The sequence below is a fragment of the Aphelocoma coerulescens genome, chromosome 15, assembly GCF_041296385.1.
Source record: "Aphelocoma coerulescens isolate FSJ_1873_10779 chromosome 15, UR_Acoe_1.0, whole genome shotgun sequence".
NCBI classification, from domain to species: domain Eukaryota; kingdom Metazoa; phylum Chordata; class Aves; order Passeriformes; family Corvidae; genus Aphelocoma; species Aphelocoma coerulescens.
Window position 1 is genome coordinate 4,342,503 of NC_091029.1, and position 20,917 is coordinate 4,363,419.

At 47.3% G+C, this 20,917-nt stretch overlaps 1 protein-coding gene across 1 annotated transcript; it reads right to left on the bottom strand.

Annotated features, from left to right (window-relative positions):
- Window positions 1-1,519: 1,519 nt before the first annotated feature.
- Window positions 1,520-20,344, bottom strand: SVOP (SV2 related protein). Its single transcript, XM_069031086.1, has 16 exons — window positions 20,067-20,344; window positions 17,838-17,998; window positions 16,520-16,605; window positions 15,473-15,571; window positions 14,101-14,172; window positions 13,599-13,723; window positions 11,700-11,763; window positions 11,030-11,155; window positions 9,957-10,085; window positions 9,545-9,618; window positions 9,189-9,265; window positions 7,902-8,009; window positions 6,492-6,603; window positions 6,165-6,246; window positions 5,854-5,943; window positions 1,520-5,409 (listed from the first exon to the last, which is right to left on the bottom strand). Exons 1-16 carry the CDS (start codon window positions 20,099-20,101, stop codon window positions 5,221-5,223), a joined length of 1,629 nt encoding a protein of 542 aa, XP_068887187.1. The 5' UTR covers window positions 20,102-20,344; the 3' UTR covers window positions 1,520-5,220.
- Window positions 20,345-20,917: the final 573 nt, after the last annotated feature.

A 20,917-nucleotide genomic window follows, 5' to 3' on the forward strand; every position in this document is an offset into this window, starting at 1 on the left:
ATTCCATGTCTCCACACACATTTTTCCTAAATATTTCATCCTGGAGGAGTAGGAGTCATCACCCCAGATTCTGAGCAGACCAGGGAACCTGGAATATCATCGTGTGAAGGTCTGTGGTTGCTGACAGTGCCCAGAGCATTAAGAACTCAGAGAAATCACAGAATCGTGGATTTGAGTGGGAAGGGACCTTAAAGCTCATCCAGTCCCACCCCCTGCCATGGGCAGGGACACCTTCCACTATCCCAGGGTGCTCCAAACCCTGTCCAACCTGCCCCCCCCAGGAATGGGGCAGCCACAGTTTCCCAGGGCAAACTCCCCACGGAGGGATTGAAGTTCACTCCTGAGGCCAGGGAGAGGTCAGGGAAAGGGGTCTGGGCAATTCCTGCATGACCTTTGATGCACACGAAACACCACCTCCTGTGTCCAGTGTCAGAACATTTCAGGAACTCCCAGTTCTCCACAAGGATCTCCTGTGACCCAGAACAAAGCTGGAAGCACATCAAGTATCAGGGAAGTGAGCAAACAACAGCTCACTCCAGGAGCTTTTGGACAACGGTCTCAGGCACAGAGTGGGATTGTTGGGGTGTCTGTACAGGGCCAAGAGTTGGACTGGATGATCCCTGTGGGTCCCTTCCAGCTCAGGATATTCCACAATCCTGAGAATGAGCTTTAGAAATGCCTGAGGGGGCCAAAAAGTAACCACAGAAGACGGAATATTCCCCCCACCATTGCTTCAGCCACACAAACCCTTCAAGTTCCCAAGTATTTCCATTCCCAGGAACAAGGCTCTGCATCCCAGGCTGGGAGAAGGAAGCTGGATGCACTCTGGGATGAGAACACCCTGCATTAGCATGAGAAGGATTTGCAGCTCGTTAGTCATTTTGACTCATCCTTGAACCACCCCCTGCCTGTAAATTATTGGACATCAAAATAAGAATATCAGTGCCAGGGCAGAGGAAAACAGGGTTGGGCACTTAATTATGGTTTAGAAAAATGATAGGGAAATGAAAGGTTTATATTAAAATGTAAATTAGTAGAAGGAAGCCTCCCTGCCCCGAAGTCCAGACACATGTGGAGCCACCTGATGCCAACACACCCAGGGAAGAGGCCAAACTGGCTGGGGCTTTGTGTCCAAATGGAATTAAATATGAAAATCAATTAAAGATTTAAGAGAATTTAAAAAATCATAGAACCTTAGAATGGTTTGGGTGGGAATGGACCTTGAAGCTCATCCAGTTCCACCCCCTGCCATGGGCAGGGACACCTTCCACTATCCCAGGTTGCTCCAAGCTCTGTCCAACCTGGCCTGGAACACTTCCAGGCATGGAGCATCCGCAATATTTAACTGCAATGAGGTTACTTACAACAGGAACAGGAATCCTGTGACTTTTCTTTACATCTAAATACACAAAACAGACAGAAAATGAGTCAGACCTGCAGAGTGCTGAGCCCAAACTGGATCTCAAACCTCTGAACACCAAGACAAAAAAAATTGCAAAGTTATGACCCCTCCTAAACATCGCCCAGAAGAGCCAAAAACTCATTTCCTGAAAAAACTATTTATTTGTTTAACATAAAATATCTAATGTGGACTTCAACTCTCCAATGCTGCATCAGGAACAGGAACCAGAGGAGTATTTTACAACAAGCTCGAGATACACCAAGTTTTTCAACATTAAAATGTAAATCCAGCTTAGAAACTGTACATTCAGACATGGAAACATTCACTGCTCTCTGGGCAAGTATTTGGGAATAACAAATCATTCCATCCAAGCACACTTGGGGAATGATGTTCCCACACCAGCTTGGCACGTTGATATCTTGGGACACTTGGCAAATCTGAATCCCACAATTCTGTTTGAATTCCAAAGGACCTCACTTCCCAGCTTGAAATGAAGCAGTTGCAGTAAATTCCTTCACCAGTGAAAAATAGTGTGGAAAAGGATTCTTTGGAAGTTGATTTTGTACCTAAATGGTGCTGCCCTACTGATAAAACCTATTGGTGGGGATTTCTAACTGCTGTGTGTCAACCCCAGTGTTCCCAGTGAACAAGCTAAAATGGCCTTCTCTTATTAATTATATGCAAATTCCTGCAAATCCTGAATTCCAGCTCTGTTTCTCCAGTGCCCAACGGGCTCCTGCCAAATTCAGCCAGGTGGGATCAGCTGTGGTGGGCTCCTACCTCTCTCTTTCATTCAGCTGATCCAAAGCCCATGGATATCCAAGGGGGATTTTCCCAGATTTCAGTGAGCTTTGGATCAAGCTTTGACAAAAATCAAAGACCCAGCAGCACCAATCTTGGTATTTCTATCATTCAAAAGGTTTTTTAGTGCAGAATTCATAAAAAGTGAAAAGCAAAAAATGCCTTCCATTTTTTGGTTAACACTGTAAACGTCACAGGTTAAAACTGATCTATTCAACAGCATGGAAAACGTTGCATTCCCTATAAATCTTTACCTGGGAAGTGGCTTATCTGTAGGATCCAGGTGTGCATGAACAGATAAACTTCACCTAAAACTCTCTAAGGGCTGTTGAATGCAATTCTTTAAAACTGCTGAACATTCACCTAAAAAAGTGAAGTGAGATGTGAACATTAACCCTGGGAAAGCAGAATTTTAACTAAAGGCATTGAGTAACAAACTGGGCTGTGGGGTGGGTTCCTTCAGGCCAGGCCTGTGCTGCACTTTGGATTCTCTGTCACCTCTACTCAGGCTCAATTCCAGAGTTTTGGGATGCAAACACAGCTCATGGCAAGCCCGAGGAAGGAGGGAGGGGAGCACCTGGGGGACTGGAATGGCCTCGAGGGCCTCCATCAGCAGGAGGAAGAGGATGGAATGGCAGAGCTGTCACTGAGGGGTGAACAGCCTGACTGTGCAAAGGCAAACCCAGCTCCAGTAGATCCCAGCTCCAGGACATCCCAGCCCAGCAGGTTTCCCAGCTCACTGGCCATACGTGGGATAATACCTGATTAAACCCATCCAGGATCTGCTTCCTCACTGCTGTGTCCCATATCCAGCACATCAGAGGCCAGTCCAAGGGAAAGCAGAGAGGTTCCCCATCCCTGGAAGTGTTCAAGGTCATGTTTGGATGGGGTTTGGAGCAACCTAATCCAGTGGAAATTGTCCCTGCCCACAGCAAGGGGTGGGACTGGATGAGCTTTAAGGTCCCAACCCAAATCACTATGGGATTCTGGTATTCCATGACAACAAGTCCCTCTGGCTCTGCTCCAGGCTGCCCCAGGCACACAGGGAGAATGACCCAACTCAGCCTGGCAGAAGGAGGTGAACAAATGAGTTGTGGTTGCTGTCAGTGCCATGAGAGCCCTGTCTGTTTACTGGGATCAACTGGAGCTTGAGCTTGCTGGAGAGTGAGGACCCAGGGACAGGGGACACAAAGGGAACCAACCCAGCTGGAACGGACAGAGGGTTCTGGGCCATCACCCACAGCTGAGCCCGGGGATCCCAGGGATCCCTTGGGAGCTGAATTCATTTTTGTCTCTCTGGGAAAAGCCAAGTTTGCCTGTTTCCACCAACCATTCCTGGAATCCTTCACTGAGTCACCATCCTCCAGTGGGACTGGATGGACACACGGTGCCTTGGCAAACTGTTCTCAGCAGAACACCCACCTCCCACACACAATATCAACAACCTCTTTGGCCTTTTCCATCAGCCTGGGTTTCCTGGCTTTCTTTAAGGAATTATCCACTCCTGTTTTCCCCTCAGTCTCCAAATGAGCAGCCTGGAACGTGGTGGAGCACTGCAGTGACCTCAGAGCCGTGACCCTCAGTGACAGCTGAGCCCCACAGTGCTCACTTGTACTGCACCAAGCATGGACTTGGAGACCTATTCCTGACCCTGGGAATGGGACCTGCTTCCCAGGATACTTAAAACATTCATCTGTAAAAATGTGTTGCACATTTACCTGTGTTCAGGTGAGAAACCTGCTCAGACAGACCACAAACCCCCATTGCTTCCACAGCCTCACAGAGTCCATCCTGAAAATACACTGAGACCTGGATGAGGCACGTCTCAGATCCTTCCAGATTCCCACAGACTCTGCCACCTGCCTTGTGCCCAGGGACAGGTTTGTGACACACCAGACGAGCTTGTCCTCACCTGAGCTCCGTTACATTCCCTGACAAGAGCGGGATCATCCCTTGAGGAGCCACACTTGAAGCAGGGCTGTTCCTCATCCAAGGTCACTGCAGATGGGCTCTTCCCATGGTTTTGTTCATTTATTCCAGCTACATTCCTTTGTCACCAGTCAATGTACAATGGGCAGGAAAAGTCCTGCCCAGCTGTCAGGGAGTGGCTCCATCCCAATGGCAGCGCTTCCGACTCCGGTTGGGGCCACCCCACCGTGAGGATGTGCCCAGGAAACGGAGCAGGGACACACCAGGATCCATGCAGAGAACCACAGGAGTGAGAACCTCCCCACTCCAACAACAGGCAGAGAGCTCAAGGTCTCTGGCAGTGCCAGAGAAGTCCAATTCTGCTCCAAACCACGAGGATTTATATATTGGACTTGATGAGCTTAGAGGTCTTTTCCAACCTTAATGACTCTGTGATTTACATTTCTGCTACAAGGTCCCAGCTCTGCAGCAAACACCACCCTCTCTGCTCCAGCTACCCACCTGGGATGGGAGAAACAGGCAGGAATTACTTTCCAAGCAATCCACTCCTATTAATTCTCCAGGAACAGAACCCAACTGGAAAGCCCGGGTCGGTTTGCCAGAACCACATTTTGGTGGTGGTTTTGATGGCTAAAAGTGCAAGGCAGGCATTTAATCCATAGTGTAGGGTATGGAATCCACCCTGTGCCAGGCCAGGGCCACACTAAGTATGAACCTCTTGGTTTTAGGCATCAAGAGCTCAGTGTTTTAATGACAGCTGATGCTGGGCTGCAGTCACTTGGCATTTGCTTGGCACGGGACATTTTAAGCTGAAGAGCTGACCATGCAAGCACGACAGACTGAAGAGAAACCCCTCCTGCTAAACTTCCAAGGATATCTGGATCAAAGGCCTCTCCATCCAGAAAGTTTTTATGAGTGTGAGCAAAGAGCAGCAGAAACACAATTTGCTGAGGTTCAACCCCAAACTCCTGCAGTTTGACACGTGACGTTGGCAGTGATGGTGGTCAGCTTTCCATGCTTCAGGCTCGGAGGTTTTGTGAGACATTTTGCTCCTATCCTTCATTCTTCCAGCAGGTTTCCACGTCCCCTCATTCCTGTGACTCCCCTGGGGAATGAGATCCTCTGCCCACCATCTCCTGGCCCCATTCCTTGTGGCTGGACTCCTGGAGGCCACGGCCCTTGGTCTCGATGGGCAGGAAGCAGGAGGCCAGGGCAGCCAGCAGGCAGCAGCCACTGTAAACCACCAGAGTCAGATAGACTGAGGATTCCAACATCACCTGCAGGAAAAAGGCAGGGAATGCAAAACAGCACCTCAGCATGGAAATACAGACACTGATGGAACAATAGAAATTTTAATTGTAGAACTGGGGAAAGAGTTTAACTTGAAGCTTCTGGAAAGGAGGGAGAGGGACATTTTATAGATAGTGCCAGGACAAGGAACAGTGGTTTTAAACTCTCAGAGGACAGGATTAGACTGGATTTTAGGAAGGAATTCTTCCCTATGAGGGTGGGAGGCACTGGCACAGGCTGCCCAGAGAAGCTGTGGCTGCCCCATCCCTGGAAGTGTTTGGATGGGGCTTGGAGCAACCTGGGATAGTGGAAGAAAAGCAGGTTCTCCATCACCTTCACAGAATCATGGAATTGTTAAAGCTGGAAAAGACCTCCAAGATCATCAAGTCCAAGCTTCCTGTGCCTCCAGTCTCAGAGGAGAAGGGATTTACCTGTGCAATGAACGGGGTTATTAGGGCTCCCACTCTGGCCATTCCACTGCACGTTCCCAGGCCCAAAGCACGTGTGGCTGTGGGATAAACCTGTGGAGAAAACATCATTCCATCAATCCTAGTGGGAAGTTCTCCTCCTTCCACTCCTAATGGGAATTAGTAAGTGGTGCCACAGCACATTCTGTTAGACAGTGACAATGGGATCAACTCCAATCTGGGGTGAGGTTCATTGGGAACAGGTCATCAAAATGAATGTCCCACCCTGTTCTCACTCCCCTTAAATATTCCCATCACCACAACATCCCCCTTACCTCAGGAGTGTAAACATAGGCAGCCTGAAATCCTCCAGAAATAAAAGCTCTTGCAATGAAGAGCAGCACAGTAAGAACATTTCTGTGAGAAGAAAGAGGAGAGCAGAGTTTGGGAACGTCCAGTACAATCTGCTGGGTTCACTTGGAATTCACTTTTATTTCCCTCCCAAACTCTGGTGAGAAAACCCAACCCCAGCCTTAAATCTTTCTCCAGCTGAGCACGACCATCCCACGGCTTTTCAAACCACCACTCCCACTTCTCCCACCACAAACAAAAGAGAACATGGATGAATCCAATACTCCAGCTGTTCCCTGTGCCAGACTCACCTTCCAATGCAGAGAAAGAGCAGGAGGCTGCAAAAGGAGAAGACAAGGAAGGACAGGGCCATGGTTTTCTTGCGGCCGATGCGGTCGATGATCCACAGGGTCACCAACACACCTGTGGGAAGAGAGCAGGAGACCCTTGGGAATTGAGCAAAGTGGGGCTGCAGCAGATTTAACACAGCCTGGGTGGTTTAGATTAGAAATTTTGGTGTCTCTTTCCAACCCTTTGCTGGCCCCAGGCAGGGCTGTAGGATGGATTGCTCTTGGTGTCATGTGAAACAGGAATTCCGTGTCCCAGCTGCTGAGTCCTGCTCCATGCTCCCAGATCCACAAATCCACACTCCCATCCAGGGATTACTGATGTGAATGCCTAAAACACCTGCTTATGGCTCACTGGAAGAACTTTTGTTCAACTTCTGGCCATTATTCCCTGCTGGATGGAAGGGCTCTTTAGAACATGGTATTTTGTTTCTATTCTGTTATTTAGCTGTTGCCACTGAATTATTTCTCAGCTGCTTTTTGATAGGAAATAGATCAAGCTCAGTAAATCTCACATTGTTATATCTTCCCTCCAATGCAATGTTCCCAGATCCTTTTGAAGGCTGATGCACAGCAGGAGTGAGGATTATTCCAGCATCAGTGTCACATCCAGAGGTATCCTGGCAATATTTCTCATTCCCCCCCTCAGTGTGAGGATCAAACCAGACATTTCAGACCAGCACCACTCCAAGGTACACACTCCTTTTTCTGGGAATCCTTCCCAAAATGTCTGTTTGGCAGCACACTCCTCTTAGGAATGACTGTGCATATTTATCAGTCATCCTTGCAAATTATCATTAATTAAATGGCTTCTCCCTGAACTTTTAGCCCTGAAATTATGATCCAGAAGAGTGAAAATCACCTGATCCCTGTCTGTGGTGTTTTCCAATCAGATGAACACTGGGAGATCACCTCCATCTGAGGGATCAATGGCTGTTTCACACTACTTTGCTTGCCCTATGCCAGAGTGTCCACTGAAATTCACTGGAATTGCCCAAGAATCACAGGATCAGGACTGAGGCTGGACACAGAGATTTAGGGAGCAAGGTGTCCACGGATTCATGGTACCCATCATCCTTTGAAAATACTTCTGGATAGTCATTTATGGATAGAAATTCCAGTGTTTCTGCCCCTTGGATTTAGTTGGTTTTCCTCTTCCTGAAGAGGAACCCACAGTCAGAGGGGGACCAGAGCAATGACTGATTTTTTTATGGAGTGATCCCAGGGCAGGGAGGACCCAGAGCCACAGCAAGGAGCTCTGAGTGCTGTGGGAAGCATCAGGCCAGACATCCCAGTTCCACTGCTGCTGCCAGAGCCCATTCCCACACCCTGAGCCATTCCAAGGAAAAACTGGGGTTTTTCCTTGCTCCTTACCAGGGAATTCTGACAGGGTTGTCCAGAGCAGGTCAGTGTAATCTTCCTCTGTCAGGTACTCACAGGTCAGGCTGCACTTGGCTTTAACTTCCTGCCTTCTGCTGGATACTGGAGGGAAAAAAAGCACAAATATTTAATGTATTTTAAGCAAACTCTTCCCTGTTTACCTTCCTGCTGTGTCTCTATCACTCTTACTGCTGAAATTTAGGAAGGGATGCACTGGATGGATTCACTGCACCCACCACCCTTTAAAATACTTCTGGAAAGTTGTTTAGGGATAGAAATTCAAGTGATTTTGCCCCTTTGATTTAATTGCTATTCCTCTTCTGAATGCTTGATGTGCTGCTGGGATGGAATTCAGAGTCAGAGGGGCATTGGAGAGCAATGCTTGGTGATTTTACCTGGAAACACTGATCATTTATAATGTTTTCTGTGACGGGATGTCTCAGCTCAGTGAAAATTCCATCTCCTTATCAGCTGTACAGTCTGAATTATTTTCCAGTCCAGGGCTCAGGACACAATTAACTCCAATAATTCAGTTTCTCCCAACACAAATTGGGATCCCAACACTTCCCACACTCTGAGAATACTGAATTACCCCATGTCCTTATAAAACCAAGGGTTTTTAAGGGCTGCATCCTTCTCTGGGGAGGCAACACTGAGTCAGAGCTCTCAGAGCTCATCACTGCTGTTCAGCCCTGGCATCTGGGGCTGCTCCAATGCTCCCCACCCTCCTTTTATAATTTCCCAACTTTCAGGCAGTTTTCCCTAATTACAAGTGCTCTGAATGCAATCATTCCTCCACTGGGGAATCAAACTGTTCAAGCCTCTTCTTAACTGAGTCAAAGCACCTTTCTTCCCCCCCTCCCCCCCACCCCAAAAATTCTGCAACACAAAGAATATCGATTTCCCACCATTCTCTTTTTTCTCAGCAGGTTTTCCCATCTTGAGAACCCAGGAGCTCCACAGGAGCAGCAGTTTCTCTCTCTCAGAACTAATTAGGCCTGTCAAATCTGCAAACTTGTATTTATTCAATCACTTTTTTTTTTAAAATCAAGAAGAACAGATAACAGGTCTGCCTGGAACGTTGTCTTGCTGTTTTACATTTTGGGCTCAAAACCACTGCAGGATCTCTCTGCAGTGGGCAGAGATGTGGAAACATTTAAAATAAACTTAAAACTCGACCACATTCCTTTCCCAAAATACCAGCAGAAGGTGATCTGATTAAAGATATTCCAGCAGTTTTAACAGGACATATGTAGAAAGAAAAGATGGAGCAATACTCACTGCTGCAAACATCTCCTGCTTGGAAGAGCTCTGTAGTTAATAAAACTAACCCATAATAAGAAAAAGCATTGGAAAACCTGCAAGGAAGCAAATGAGAGAGGCAGTTTCAGCTGGTCCAACTTAAAAGAAACACCACGAATCAGACATCCTACCTCAAAGCTGTTTCAGCAATCAGAAAATTAAAGGGCAATTTGGGAATGATTAGGTGGTTGAATAAATTACAAATCAATACAGGTTGGGGTTTTTTGGTTGGTTGGTTTTTTTTCTGAGGAGGAAGTTGCTGGATTTGAGTAAAATCCCTTCAATAAACCCCATTTAGAGCTGTGCTGGCACTGAACCTTTAGGTTTTCTCTTACCAAATGAACCAGAGCAACAACGTGGTCCAGCGGAAATGGGGGGTGAAAAGGTCCCTCATTTTGCCTCGGTCCTCCTGTTGGGAACAAGCAGAAGTTGGATGATGAGGGACAGCTAAAGTGTCAAATTCCATCTTGTCTCACGAGTTCAGATCCAGGAATTCTGACCTGAGCTCTTCAGCAGCCTCAAGGTTTGGTTTTCGTTAATAACAGTGAGGTTAAATAACATTAATGCCCATTTAAAAGCTGTTTTTTACTTCCAAATGAGAAATTACCTCTTCCTCAGTGGGAAAGAGGCCGAAATGATCAAACCTCATTTTTTTTAATGCCTAGCTGAGACACTAAAATTGAACAGAACATTGATTATTTGCTTACAAACACCCCTAGTTTCACTGTTACTGGGACCTGCACGTACCTGTCTGGAAATCACCAGTTTTCCCAAGGGCATTGGAGCTCCATTTTCCGTGGCTATCCTCTTCAAAGTGGCCAGAGCTTTCTCCTGGTTCCCAGATAACACATCATACCTGGCACTTTCTGGCAGCCACTAAGGGAGCAAAGCAGGTCACACACACAGGAGGGTGTCACAACCAGCAATGGGATTTTCCTCGGGGGAATCTCAGTGACTCCAGCAGATTCTCACATAACAAAAGGATTACAGGACTAAGCTTGAAGAATTCCAAGAATTATCTCATCAGGCTTTAAAAATTGCAACCCCCCCCACTTTCCCCATGACCTCAGAACTCTTTCCCTTCCATTCCTCTGGGTTTATCCTTGAGAAGTGTTGGGAATTTTTGCAGGTTTTTGACATTATCCCTTCCCTGTAGGAATGGCAAAGCATCCAGGGCAGATAACAAGATTTTGGCATTCCAAAATGTATGGGTTTAAGCTCCTTTTAATTTAGAACAAGCTTGTGAGCACCTGGAAAACTGGAGGTATTCCTGAAAAATTAAGGGAAATTATAGGTGCTAAACCACCTGACAAGGACATTTATCTACGAGGAGACTGAGTGGCAAATATATCACCTAATAAATAATAAAATAAAAAATACATCACTGAAGCTCAGGTTTAACTTATTCTGGAATCTCACCTGCACTCTGCAGATTCTGTCCCTGATTTGGGAGGATTTTTAAGTGGAAATTGATTCTAAAAGTGACAAAATCAAAAGAGCATTTAGGGAAATAGCAACAGCTTTTGGTAAAATGCTGATTCCACTGAGCTTAGTTGAAACAAAGTCATTAAATTGGAGAGGGTTCCAGGCCTGATTTCACAAAATTCCAGCCCATCATTGTCCTCCAGCAGTTACATCAACACAGCTCTCCCTGGAATGTTTTTCCCAGCACCCTGTTGAAACTGCATTTTTTGGTCATTATTTCAGTTATTTCACAGAAGAGAGCTCAAAACTGTCCTGATTTTCTTCAGCTGGGTCACAGAACGGGGTAGAGGAGTGGGAATTGCAGGAATTCACATGAATCCTTGAGGAATACCTACAAAACACAGGCCAGCAAAGAGCAGGAGTGGGAGGGCAGAGAGGATGAGGAGCCAGCGCCAGCCGAGCGTGGGCATCACCACCACTGCCAGGAGCACTTCAAACACAGTCCCAAGGGCCCAGAACACCTGGAAGAGGGAAAACCAACAGCAAAATGAGGATAGGAGTGCTCCCAAGGCCTCCTCTTTGGAGCATTCCAGGCTGTGCTCAGCAGGGATGGCTGGAGAGAGAAATTCCAGGGGTGCCAATTCTGCCTTGAAATGTTCCAAGGACAAAATTCTGCCCCGTGTGACTTCGACACATTGGAATGAAGATGTGGAGCTGAATTTAGCACTGCATTTGTGGGGCTGTCAGCTCTCCAAATCCATCACTGAGATGAGTTTCACCACAAAATCGTGGATACCCAGTTCCCACCTTGTGCTCACTCTGCAGCCCTGGGTGCAAACTATTTGGAAAAAGGCAAATTCAGCACAAAGAGTGGAGTGTGACAAGAAAAATTTCTGCTGCTTTTGGAGCTGGGCTGGTCCCAGAGCTCAGGAGTGACTCAGCTCCACACCAAGGTGGACAGGCAAGGTCTGGCTGCAGCTCTGAGGGGATTTCCAGGCAGGAGGATGGAAGGGATGTGACCAACAGAAGGATTTATCCCTCGAGGATCAGAATGCAGCTACTCACCTCTATTAATAAAATGCATTTTGCTCTGGCTTTCATTGGAAGGAATTCAGCATATAAAGTTACCCTAAAAGAGGGAACAGAGAGGAAAATGTCAGGTTAGCACAGAGAGGAAAATGCCACAGCAGACAGAGGTTCAAAATCCCCTTTGCCTTTTAATTAAAGAGCTAAACCCAGAGCAGGAACTCAAAGCTCTCCCTATCCCCAGAGCCAGCCAGGCTGTGACACTGGGTCACACTCCCCTTCCACTCCAGAACAAACCCTCCAACATTGAAAGAGAGGACACAACCTGTTCTTTTTCTGTGGTTTTGGGACCCCACAGTTGTCAGTTAAATGCAGATCTTGATGCTTATGTTCTCATAGCCCTGCTCTGAGCCAGAGCACCATTTAAAATACCATTTTATCTGCTATTTTCAGTGTGGTCCATCAGAATTCAACACAGACTCTTGCTGGATAAAGAATTCCTTCAGGGCTTTACAACTGGCTCCGAGAATTCCCATCAGTCTCTTGTGTCAGGGTTCAATTCTCCAAGAGGGGAATACTTCCATGTCACTGGTATAAAATAATTTGCATTCTTTTATTGTGGGATTCAAAGAGCAACCACTGAGGCTTTTTTTTTCATGCCTGTGCCAAGGAGTGATGGCAGAGCTTCTCCAGGAGGAATTCCTGAGGGGGAATTCAGGCAGCAGCCAGTCCAGGCTCTGTCATCTCCTTCAAACTGGTAAGGCTTGGCTTTGCTCTGTTTGCATTCCATTGACTCAGCCTGTTCCTGCCTCCAAACTCCTCAGGCTTCCTTTGAGGTTTGGGACAAAATTCCTACTAACTTAAAGAGTGGATTGATCTCTGAGGAGCTGCCCAGGACTCAGTTCATGGAAAGTATAAAGTTTCACACAATATCTCATTCAAGCAGTGATTTAGGGAACTCAAATCATGTCTTGAAGTGTAGCTCAGGTCCTTCTGTAGTGCAGAGAAAACAGGAGCTGGTGAATGACCCCAACAAAAGAAGGACATGGAATTGTTGGAGCCAGTCCAGAGGAGGAAATGACACTCATTCCATGGAGATCCAGGCACTCACCTCCAAAATCACTCAGCCTGCTTAAGGATATCAGAAAGGAACTACTTTTCATCCTGCTTCATCCATGTTTACCCCTCTGTCAAATAAATCCTTGTTTTAGTCAGAACAGGAAACAGACTCAGGGAGGATGGGACCCACTTGGGAGATCTGTAACTGGCTCTGCTTTTTCTCTCATGAGACACAACCTCAGTGAGCCAAGTCAAGTGGCCCTGGCTGGGATGTACCTGCAGCTCTGGATTTTTTATCTGGGAGAGGCAATGGAAAAGCCACTGACTTGCTTTGGGAAGGAATCTGTGAGCCATCAATCCAAGTCAGGCTCTGCCTGCTCCAAAATAGCACCTCCAGAAGGCAAAATATCAATTATTGATAAGGATAAAAGACTACCCAGGAGAGAATGGCTGTACCCTTCCCTTTACATTTCTAATTAAAAGCCATGGGCAGGGTTATTTATTGCAGGTGGAAAATTTATGGATCCCTCTCTTCAGTGAAAGGAACCACACAGGGATAGAGAAATATCCTGACACTGCCTTTTCCTTCTGAGCCATCCCAGCATCTCCAGTGCTCCAGGTTTGGGCTGGGTGGGTTTGGAATTCCAGCTCAGGGTGAGATGGGGAAGTTCAGGCTCTGACTGAACAATAATCTGGGGTTTTACAATCACAGTCAGGGCTCAGCTCTGCCTCTAAATGTTGGTGTTTAGGTCATGACCTGCCTTGCAACAAGGCCAAGGGTTGGGGTTGCTGAACAGAAACAAGACTTCAGTTTGACATGAGAATTTTATAAGAAAGAAATAGAAATGAGGAAGTTTGGATTTGTGAGTATTTACTTACGACTGAGGCACTCCTCCAATCCCAAAGCCCACCAGGCCCCTCAGCACCAGGATCCAGCTGTAAATGGGAGCAAATCCACTGAGGATTCCGTAGTAGAGTGTCCACAGCACGCTGATCTTTAGGCCCTGTGTTCAGCAAGAGTTAAAAATCACTGTAACATGAATTAAAGTGTAAAACAGAGCTTCAAAGGCCTTGTATTTCATAGGAGCTCAGTCCTGGATGTGCTTAATGCTGCTTTGTACATGAGGACATTTGGGAACACAAAATCCTAGAATGGGTTGGGTTGGAAGGGACCTTAAAGTTCATCCCATTCCACCCCCTGCCATGGGCAGGGACACCTTCCACTATCCCAGGTTGCTCCAAGCCCCATCCAAGCTGGCCTTGGACACTTCCAGGGATCCAGGGGCAGCCACAGCTGCTCTGGGCAGCCTGTGCCAGTTGCACTGAAATGTCCACACTGCAGAAATGTTGGGATATATCCCAGTAGGAGCTGCAGACTTACTGTTTTCCTCCCATACTGGTCTGAAATGTTTCCCCAGAGCGTGGAGCTGGACATCATTCCCACAAACACCACCTGTGAAACAGCAGGGAAAAAAAATCTTTCCCTTAAGAACAAGTGAAAATTCCAGTGTGACAGACACAGAACACAAACTTCCAGTGAAACCAGGACATTTCAGCCCAAAACAGAGTGAGATGTGCAGGAGGTCAGAGAATGGGTTGGGTTGGAAAGGATCTTAAAGATCATCCAGTTCTCTTTGGGTTGGAGCAGGCAAGCAACAAAGTGCCTCCTCAAGTCAGCTTTGCATTAAAAGACCCATCAGTGACAACCCAGACAGTCCCAGTTTGGGCTGGACTGGGCACACTGGTATTGTCCCATTGTGAGTCCAGCCCTGGAAGACACAGAGCTCTTCAGTTCCAAGGAAAATATTCCTGAATAAAAGCAGAGGAGCTGTTGGTTGAGATCTGCACGGCAGAGCTCTCCTCCAGCCCCCTACCACCATCCCCAGCAGCTCTCAGGTTTGAAGGGAGACAAAATCACACCTTGAAAGTTTAGAAAAGTCTGAAGTGTGGAAGAAAATACCCTGAAGCCTTTTCAGAGGTGACACTCTCATGCTGAGCTGCAAGAAGGACCCTCTGCATTCAGGGATAGGACATTCATGGGATTCAAGGACATCATTTCAATCTGCTGAGCATTTTAACCATTTTACACAATCAAAGGGCATTAAAAATAAAGGAGAAAGAAATGCAGGGAATAAAATCCCTGCATTACCAGTGGCCTATGCTGAGAGAAGAGTCCCCAGTTTGTTTTTTTATCCCTAAAGGCCCTGCAGGATTCCAAAATCACAGCACCATACTTGGAGGTGGTGTTAGAAGATCTCTGCTTCCAAAGATCACTGGATAATCCCAGAATCATTTAGGCTGCAAAAGACCTCTGAAATCATTGAGTCCAACATCAAAAATCAACTGTTTGTTCTCTCTCAGGGCTCTCAGTCTGTCAGAGAGCTGAAATGTGGGGAGAGAGAAAAAATTTCAAGCAAGGTAATAAAAATTCACCGTTCTTTTTAAAATTAATCAAATAGTTTGAATTTTAGGAAGAATCTGAGTGAATTCATAGATTCTCCTGGAAATTACATGAAACTTGGAGCCCGAAACTTGCAAAGTGCCCTCAGTTGTCACCGAATTTCATTACTTCAATCTTTTAAAAAAAACCCTCCTATAAATCTCTTTTAAAAACTCCTATAAACTTCCAAGCTGAAGGCAACCTGCAAGTGCCACAAAGAGATTGAATTTTGGGGGCTACAAAGCAAAATATCTGGATAACAATGATGGAAAAAACCTCAGGGAAGACAGGAGCTGTCAGATATTTTTCCTACCGAGGTGAGCAATGCAACCTGCCAGCTGGGTAAGCGCCACTCACAGTGCAGCTGAGGAGCAAGGATACTTAAAATCATCATTTCCATGGCATCTGCCATCTGTAGGGAGAAGAGAAAGCAAAATCAACAACTGCCTGCAAATCAGGTGGATTTAGGAGTCAGTAATAGGCCTTGGTGACATTACCCTGCCATTCCCACCTCGTGGTTGAACAAAATATTTAACATTTAACCTCATTTCTGGTTGTCAGCACATTTAGTAACTCAGGCAGAGAGGATCCAAAGAGCCAAATCCAGAGATTTTGGGGAGCTTTGGCTGGTCAGTGACTTGGGTTCAGTCACTTCCACAGTGCAAATTCCAGCTTTCAGCTCCTTCACACATGGATTCAGTCAGGACTGTTTAATACCTTGTAACCTATTCCCTTAAACACTCCTGGATTTGGATAGATCACCTGTAAAGCAAATTCCACAGCTGATTTAGGATCTAAGCCATGGCAGATTCCAGCCTTTTACATGGATAAAAGCCAGTAAATACAGCTCCAGGTATCAGGATGCTAAAATACACCACAGGAGGTGGAAAACAGAGCTTCAGAAAGAGCAGAAAAATGGAAACCAAGACTTTTTTTTGCTGTTGATATCAAGGTTAAAAGTGGAAGTGCTGGGTTGCTGTTCCTCTGAAACTGAGATTACAGCAATCCTGACTGATACAGACAACAGAGATTGCAGCTGATGGGAGGAATGTGGCAAAATCACTGCAGGAAACCTCAGGTTCTGCAGGAGTAGCCTGGAATCTCTTTCATTTGAAACCAAATTTGAAGTAGAGAATCCAAATGGGTTTCCAAACCCTGGTTTCTAAAAACTTCAGAGACAAAGAAATCCATCATTACCCCTCACAACAAGGCAGAGTCCTGCTGTTATTGTGGAATTTCCAGTAAAATTCCTGCTTTATTGTACATTTATCTGTTGGGAGACTCTCAGTCCCTATTATTTGAAAGCCCTGAGATTCTCTAAGGGGTGACCATGCAACAGATCCTGATCCCAGTTACTTGCCCATGCTAATCCAGTGATGACAGAGAGCTTCCACTGGAACTTCCCAAATCCAATGGCTTCCACCGCATCTTCCACCATGAAAGTATCTGGAGAGAAAACAATTCCAGTGCATTCCTTTCTAATCAAAGCCAGCCCTTGAGAGAGAATTTTTCTGGTTTAATTGCTAATTAATTGGTTAATCTGCTGAGATCTCAAATATCTAACAGAGCTACTTAGTTTTTATATAGTTCATACTCAAGAAAATCTCTGTGTTTCTCCAAAGCCAAAATAATCCTCATTATTCCTAGAATATTTTAATCCCATGGAGGTAAATCACTGTGGCACCCACAAATCCAGCCCATGTTCAGCCTCTTCCTCCTTGGAGTGACTCCTCCAGCCACTGAAGTGGGGAGAAACAGCTCTGCCACAGCCCATAGCAGTGCTGGGAACTGCAGGGAATATTTTAGTGCAACTTGTCATTATTTAAATTAAGAATTTCTCCAAAACACACAAATCTTAAACCCTGCTTTTGTTAAAAATGATGCTGGTTGTTTCCCATCCACTGCCATGATCTCTTTAGTTTGTTCCAGCTGAAGGTGCTGAGATGTCTCAAATTCCTTTGCTCAAATGCCTAATGAAATGACCAAGAAAAGCACATTTTTGGTATTTGAGCTGTTTAAATCAATTTAAGTCTCACAATTCTAACCCTCACAGCAGCTTGAAAAGGACATTCCTCAGCAAAGCTTTGGCTCAGAGCTGTGAGATCCCCACAACACCACAAACCAGGAGGAAATCAAACCAAATCCAAGGGATGAAGCACAGCACAGAGGTTCATAAATAAGATTAATAGCAAATTTTCACGCTGTGCTAAGACAAACCCAATATTTCTCACCTCTCCTAAAGCAGTGCTGCCTCCAGGCAGGAAGCACAGGCTGGGATGGACATTCCTGTTGTCCTCTAGGAAAAGAGGAGACAGGAACTCTGCAGATTCATCTCAACCTTGAAGGAGAGCCAGGTGTAGCTGCTCCAGCAGCACTGAGCAGTTCCAGGGGGAACTAAGGCAAATTCCAGTGTGCAACAGGGGCTGGCAGCTGGATCCACAAGTTCCTAACAGGAGTATCCAGCAGTGGGGACACAAAAAGGAACACAAGGAGCATCCCACAGGGAATGGGCTGATCAAATCCTGATTTTCAGGTGTAACAGAATTTCCCTGTGTTATTATTTTTATTTGGGGATCCTTAACTTCTCCAAACCCCCTGTACCCAGCCTGACGAGGATGAAGAAGCCACACCTTTCTCCCCAACCTTCTCCTTGTAGGAAAACAAGAGAGCTTGCTCACCATCCGTGGGGTTGGCAAATTCCTTGGGCACTGCAGCTCCATCCCCCAGCTCCACGGGCTCCAGCTCTGTCCTCACCCCCTCGATCTGCACCTCGTGCTCTCCCGAAATTCCATCCTCGTCCGACCTCGAGCTCTCCCCGGTGCGGCGGAACTTCACCACCCTGAAACCACAGAAACTGGGATGGATCCTTCCAGGGGTCTTTTCCAGCTTGGAGCTGTGCTTGGTGAGTCTCAAAGCCCTGGTTAATCAAGCAACATCCAGGTTTCTCCTCATTCCCCGTCTCCATTCTCCACAGGGAATGCTGGGATTTGTGTTTGGATCTGGTTTCGGGTATCCTACGTTGGGATGGGATTTAATCCTTGTCCTTGGATACAGAGGTTGTTATTGTGCTATCCACTAAGTTATAAAACCACAGAGGTCATAAAAATATGATGGAGTGATGCATATTTAATGAATCCATGTTTTGTGTGCCTGGATTTAATTGGGAATTAGGCATTGCCACGGCATTGATTTCCAGGGGTTTTGTCCTGGCAGGAAGAGCCCAAATTCCATTTTCTGAGTTGTTTTTGTGATTAAAAGTGAAATTCCTGAAAGGCACCAGAATTTGAAATATTATTTAGTGAATGACAATTAATTGAGCTCATTCAGGGAATGGATGGATTTTTTTCCATCAGGATGCTGATTCTGTGACTCTGCTTTCATCTTAAACAGAATTATTTAATAGCATGTAATTAATTAAATATCTGTATTTTAAGCCCAGAATTTGCTAAATTGACACAGCTTTGATGTTTTGCTCAGAGTGATTTGCTTTCTTTCCACAGAGAAGGTTCTTTTCCCATCTAGGAAGTTTTCTGTGGCCAAAGATTTGGGAACAGATCCACCAGATTTAACAGAACAGATCCCTCAAGCTTCCTTCACTTTATCTGCAGCACAGTGTAACTTTTTCCCCTTGGAAAGCGACAATTCCCTGGATTTAAGCGAAATCCTTTTTTTGGAAATAGATTAAATGATCACAGAATCACAAGGAGGGACCTTAAAGCTCATTCCAGCTTTGGAGGTGATGGATCCCACAAAATCTGAGAACCACAGATCCAGGCAGAGATTGGCAGGTTCCTCAGCACAGGGAATAAAAATACAGGTGTGTGATTTAGGAATATGTGAAACAAACTGATACAAATGACAGAAAAAAACTCCACAGGGATCATTTTTATTCCACACTTGCCAAATTTTTCACATCTGGGACATCTCAGGGAGCTGCTGCATTTATTTGCAAGATCTCACAGCACCAAGACACCTGCACTGGAAAGTCCTTTGGAACGTATTCCCAGGTTTTGTCCTTAAAAATGGGGGGAAAAAGCTCAATAAAACTCTTTTCCCTGACGAGCTGAAGGCATCCCAGCGAAGGACTGGAAAAGAACTGGAGTTCATGTCCGTTTTCCCAACTTATCAGGAATGTTATGGGACAAGGTGCTCTGTCATTGACAGGAGCTCATGAATATTTAACAGCGACTTGAAACATTCATTCCCTGCCTTGCAGAGCCCAGGATTTATAAATAGGAAGATGTTGCAAAACACCTGAGAATGGAGCATTAGGAAAAAACGGGGTTGGTTCTAAAGGAAGCGTTTGGCATTGAGGGAAAAGGAAGGAATTCCTGGCGTTAAAGGCACCAAAGATTTTATCATGTTTGGGGTTGTTTGTTTTTTGGGGGCTTTTTTTGCACAGATCCAGCACCCACATTTTCCTGGCAAAAACCAGCATTTTCCTTGTGCAGCAGCGTTTGCCTTTCCCAGAATCACTGGGAATGCCGACGGTCCCCCCAACCCCACCTTGGCAGGGCAGGTTCTGCTCTGCAATTCCTCCCTGCCAGGGAGGAGGATGGGGAGGAAGAGCCTCCCCAGCACACAGCGTTGTTTACAGATAACCCCCCCCCCCCGAAAAGGCAATCCCGCCGTCTCCTCTCCCAAAATCTCCTGGCACTTGCACGGTTTTATCCCACCTCTGCTGATTTTTCACCACCGTCAAATCCACGCCGAGAAACCCCCCCCCCCGAAATGAGTGAATTTATGTAACAAACAGCTCCCGCATCCCTCGGGATGCCGGACCCGGGCAGCTCCACCGGGAAAATGGCCTGCTTCCCGGGGGCCTAAGCCTCCTCCCGGCAGAATTCCCGGGACCCCGCCGGCATTCCCGCGGCCGGAGGGGCAGGAGCCCCCCCGGCGCTACTCACGGCAGCTGCTTCAGCTGGAACAAATCCTCCTCCATGGCCGGGCGGCGGCTGCGCTCATCGCTCCCGCATGGCGGGCTCGGGACGCGGGATGGAGCGGCGGGAGCCGCGGAGAGAGAGGCGGGATGGAGCGGCTGGGGAGGCTGGAGAGGCTGGGGAGGCTGAAGAGGCTGGGGATGCTGGGGATGCTGGAAAGGCTGGAGAGGTTGGGGATGCTGGAGAGGTTGGGGATGCTGGGGATGCTGGAGAGGCTGGGGATGCTGGAAAGGCTGGAGGGGCTGGACAGCTCCGCAGGAACCGCCGGCCCGCGCGCACCCGCTCGGCTCGGCTCGGCTCAGCCTGGCACGGCTCGGCTCAGCCTGGCACGGCACAGCTCGACCCGGCTCAGCGCGGCTCGGTGCAGCACAGCTCGGCTGGTTTGGCACGGCTCAGCTCGGTTTGGCTCAGCTGGGCTCAGCTCAGCATGGCTCGGCTCTGTTTGGCACAGCTCAGCTCGGTTTAGCTCAGCCGGGCTGGGCTGGCTCAGCTCAGCACAGCACGGCTGCGATCAGCTCACTTGGACTGGTCATGGCTGAGCCTGGCTTAGTTCAGCTCAGTGGGGTTTGGCCCGGCTGGGCTCATCTGGACTCGCCCCGGCCGGGCTCAGCTGAGCACAGCTCAGCTCGGCGGGTTTGGCTGAGCTCGGCTCGGCTGGGCCCGGCCCAGGCGCGGCTCCCGCAATGCCCCGAGCGGGGCCGCCCTGAGGGGCCGGAGCTGCTCCCGCCCCGCGGGCTTGGATCGGGCCATGGAATCGCTGCGACGGGAAAAGCCCCGAGCCCAGGCGCTGCCAGCACCACCACGGCCGTGTCCCCGAG

Excerpts from the sequence above, each read along its gene's own strand:
- SVOP (XM_069031086.1), bottom strand. The coding sequence starts at position 20,101 with ATGGAGGAGGATTTGTTCCAGCTGAAGCAGCTGCC. Across the intron at positions 15,572-16,519 it reads TCATCACTGGATTAGCATGG|ATGGCAGATGCCATGGAAAT; the intron begins GCAAGTAACTGG and ends TTCTCCCTACAG. Across the intron at positions 5,410-5,853 it reads TAACCCCGTTCATTGCACAG|GTGATGTTGGAATCCTCAGT; the intron begins GTAAATCCCTTC and ends TTTTTCCTGCAG.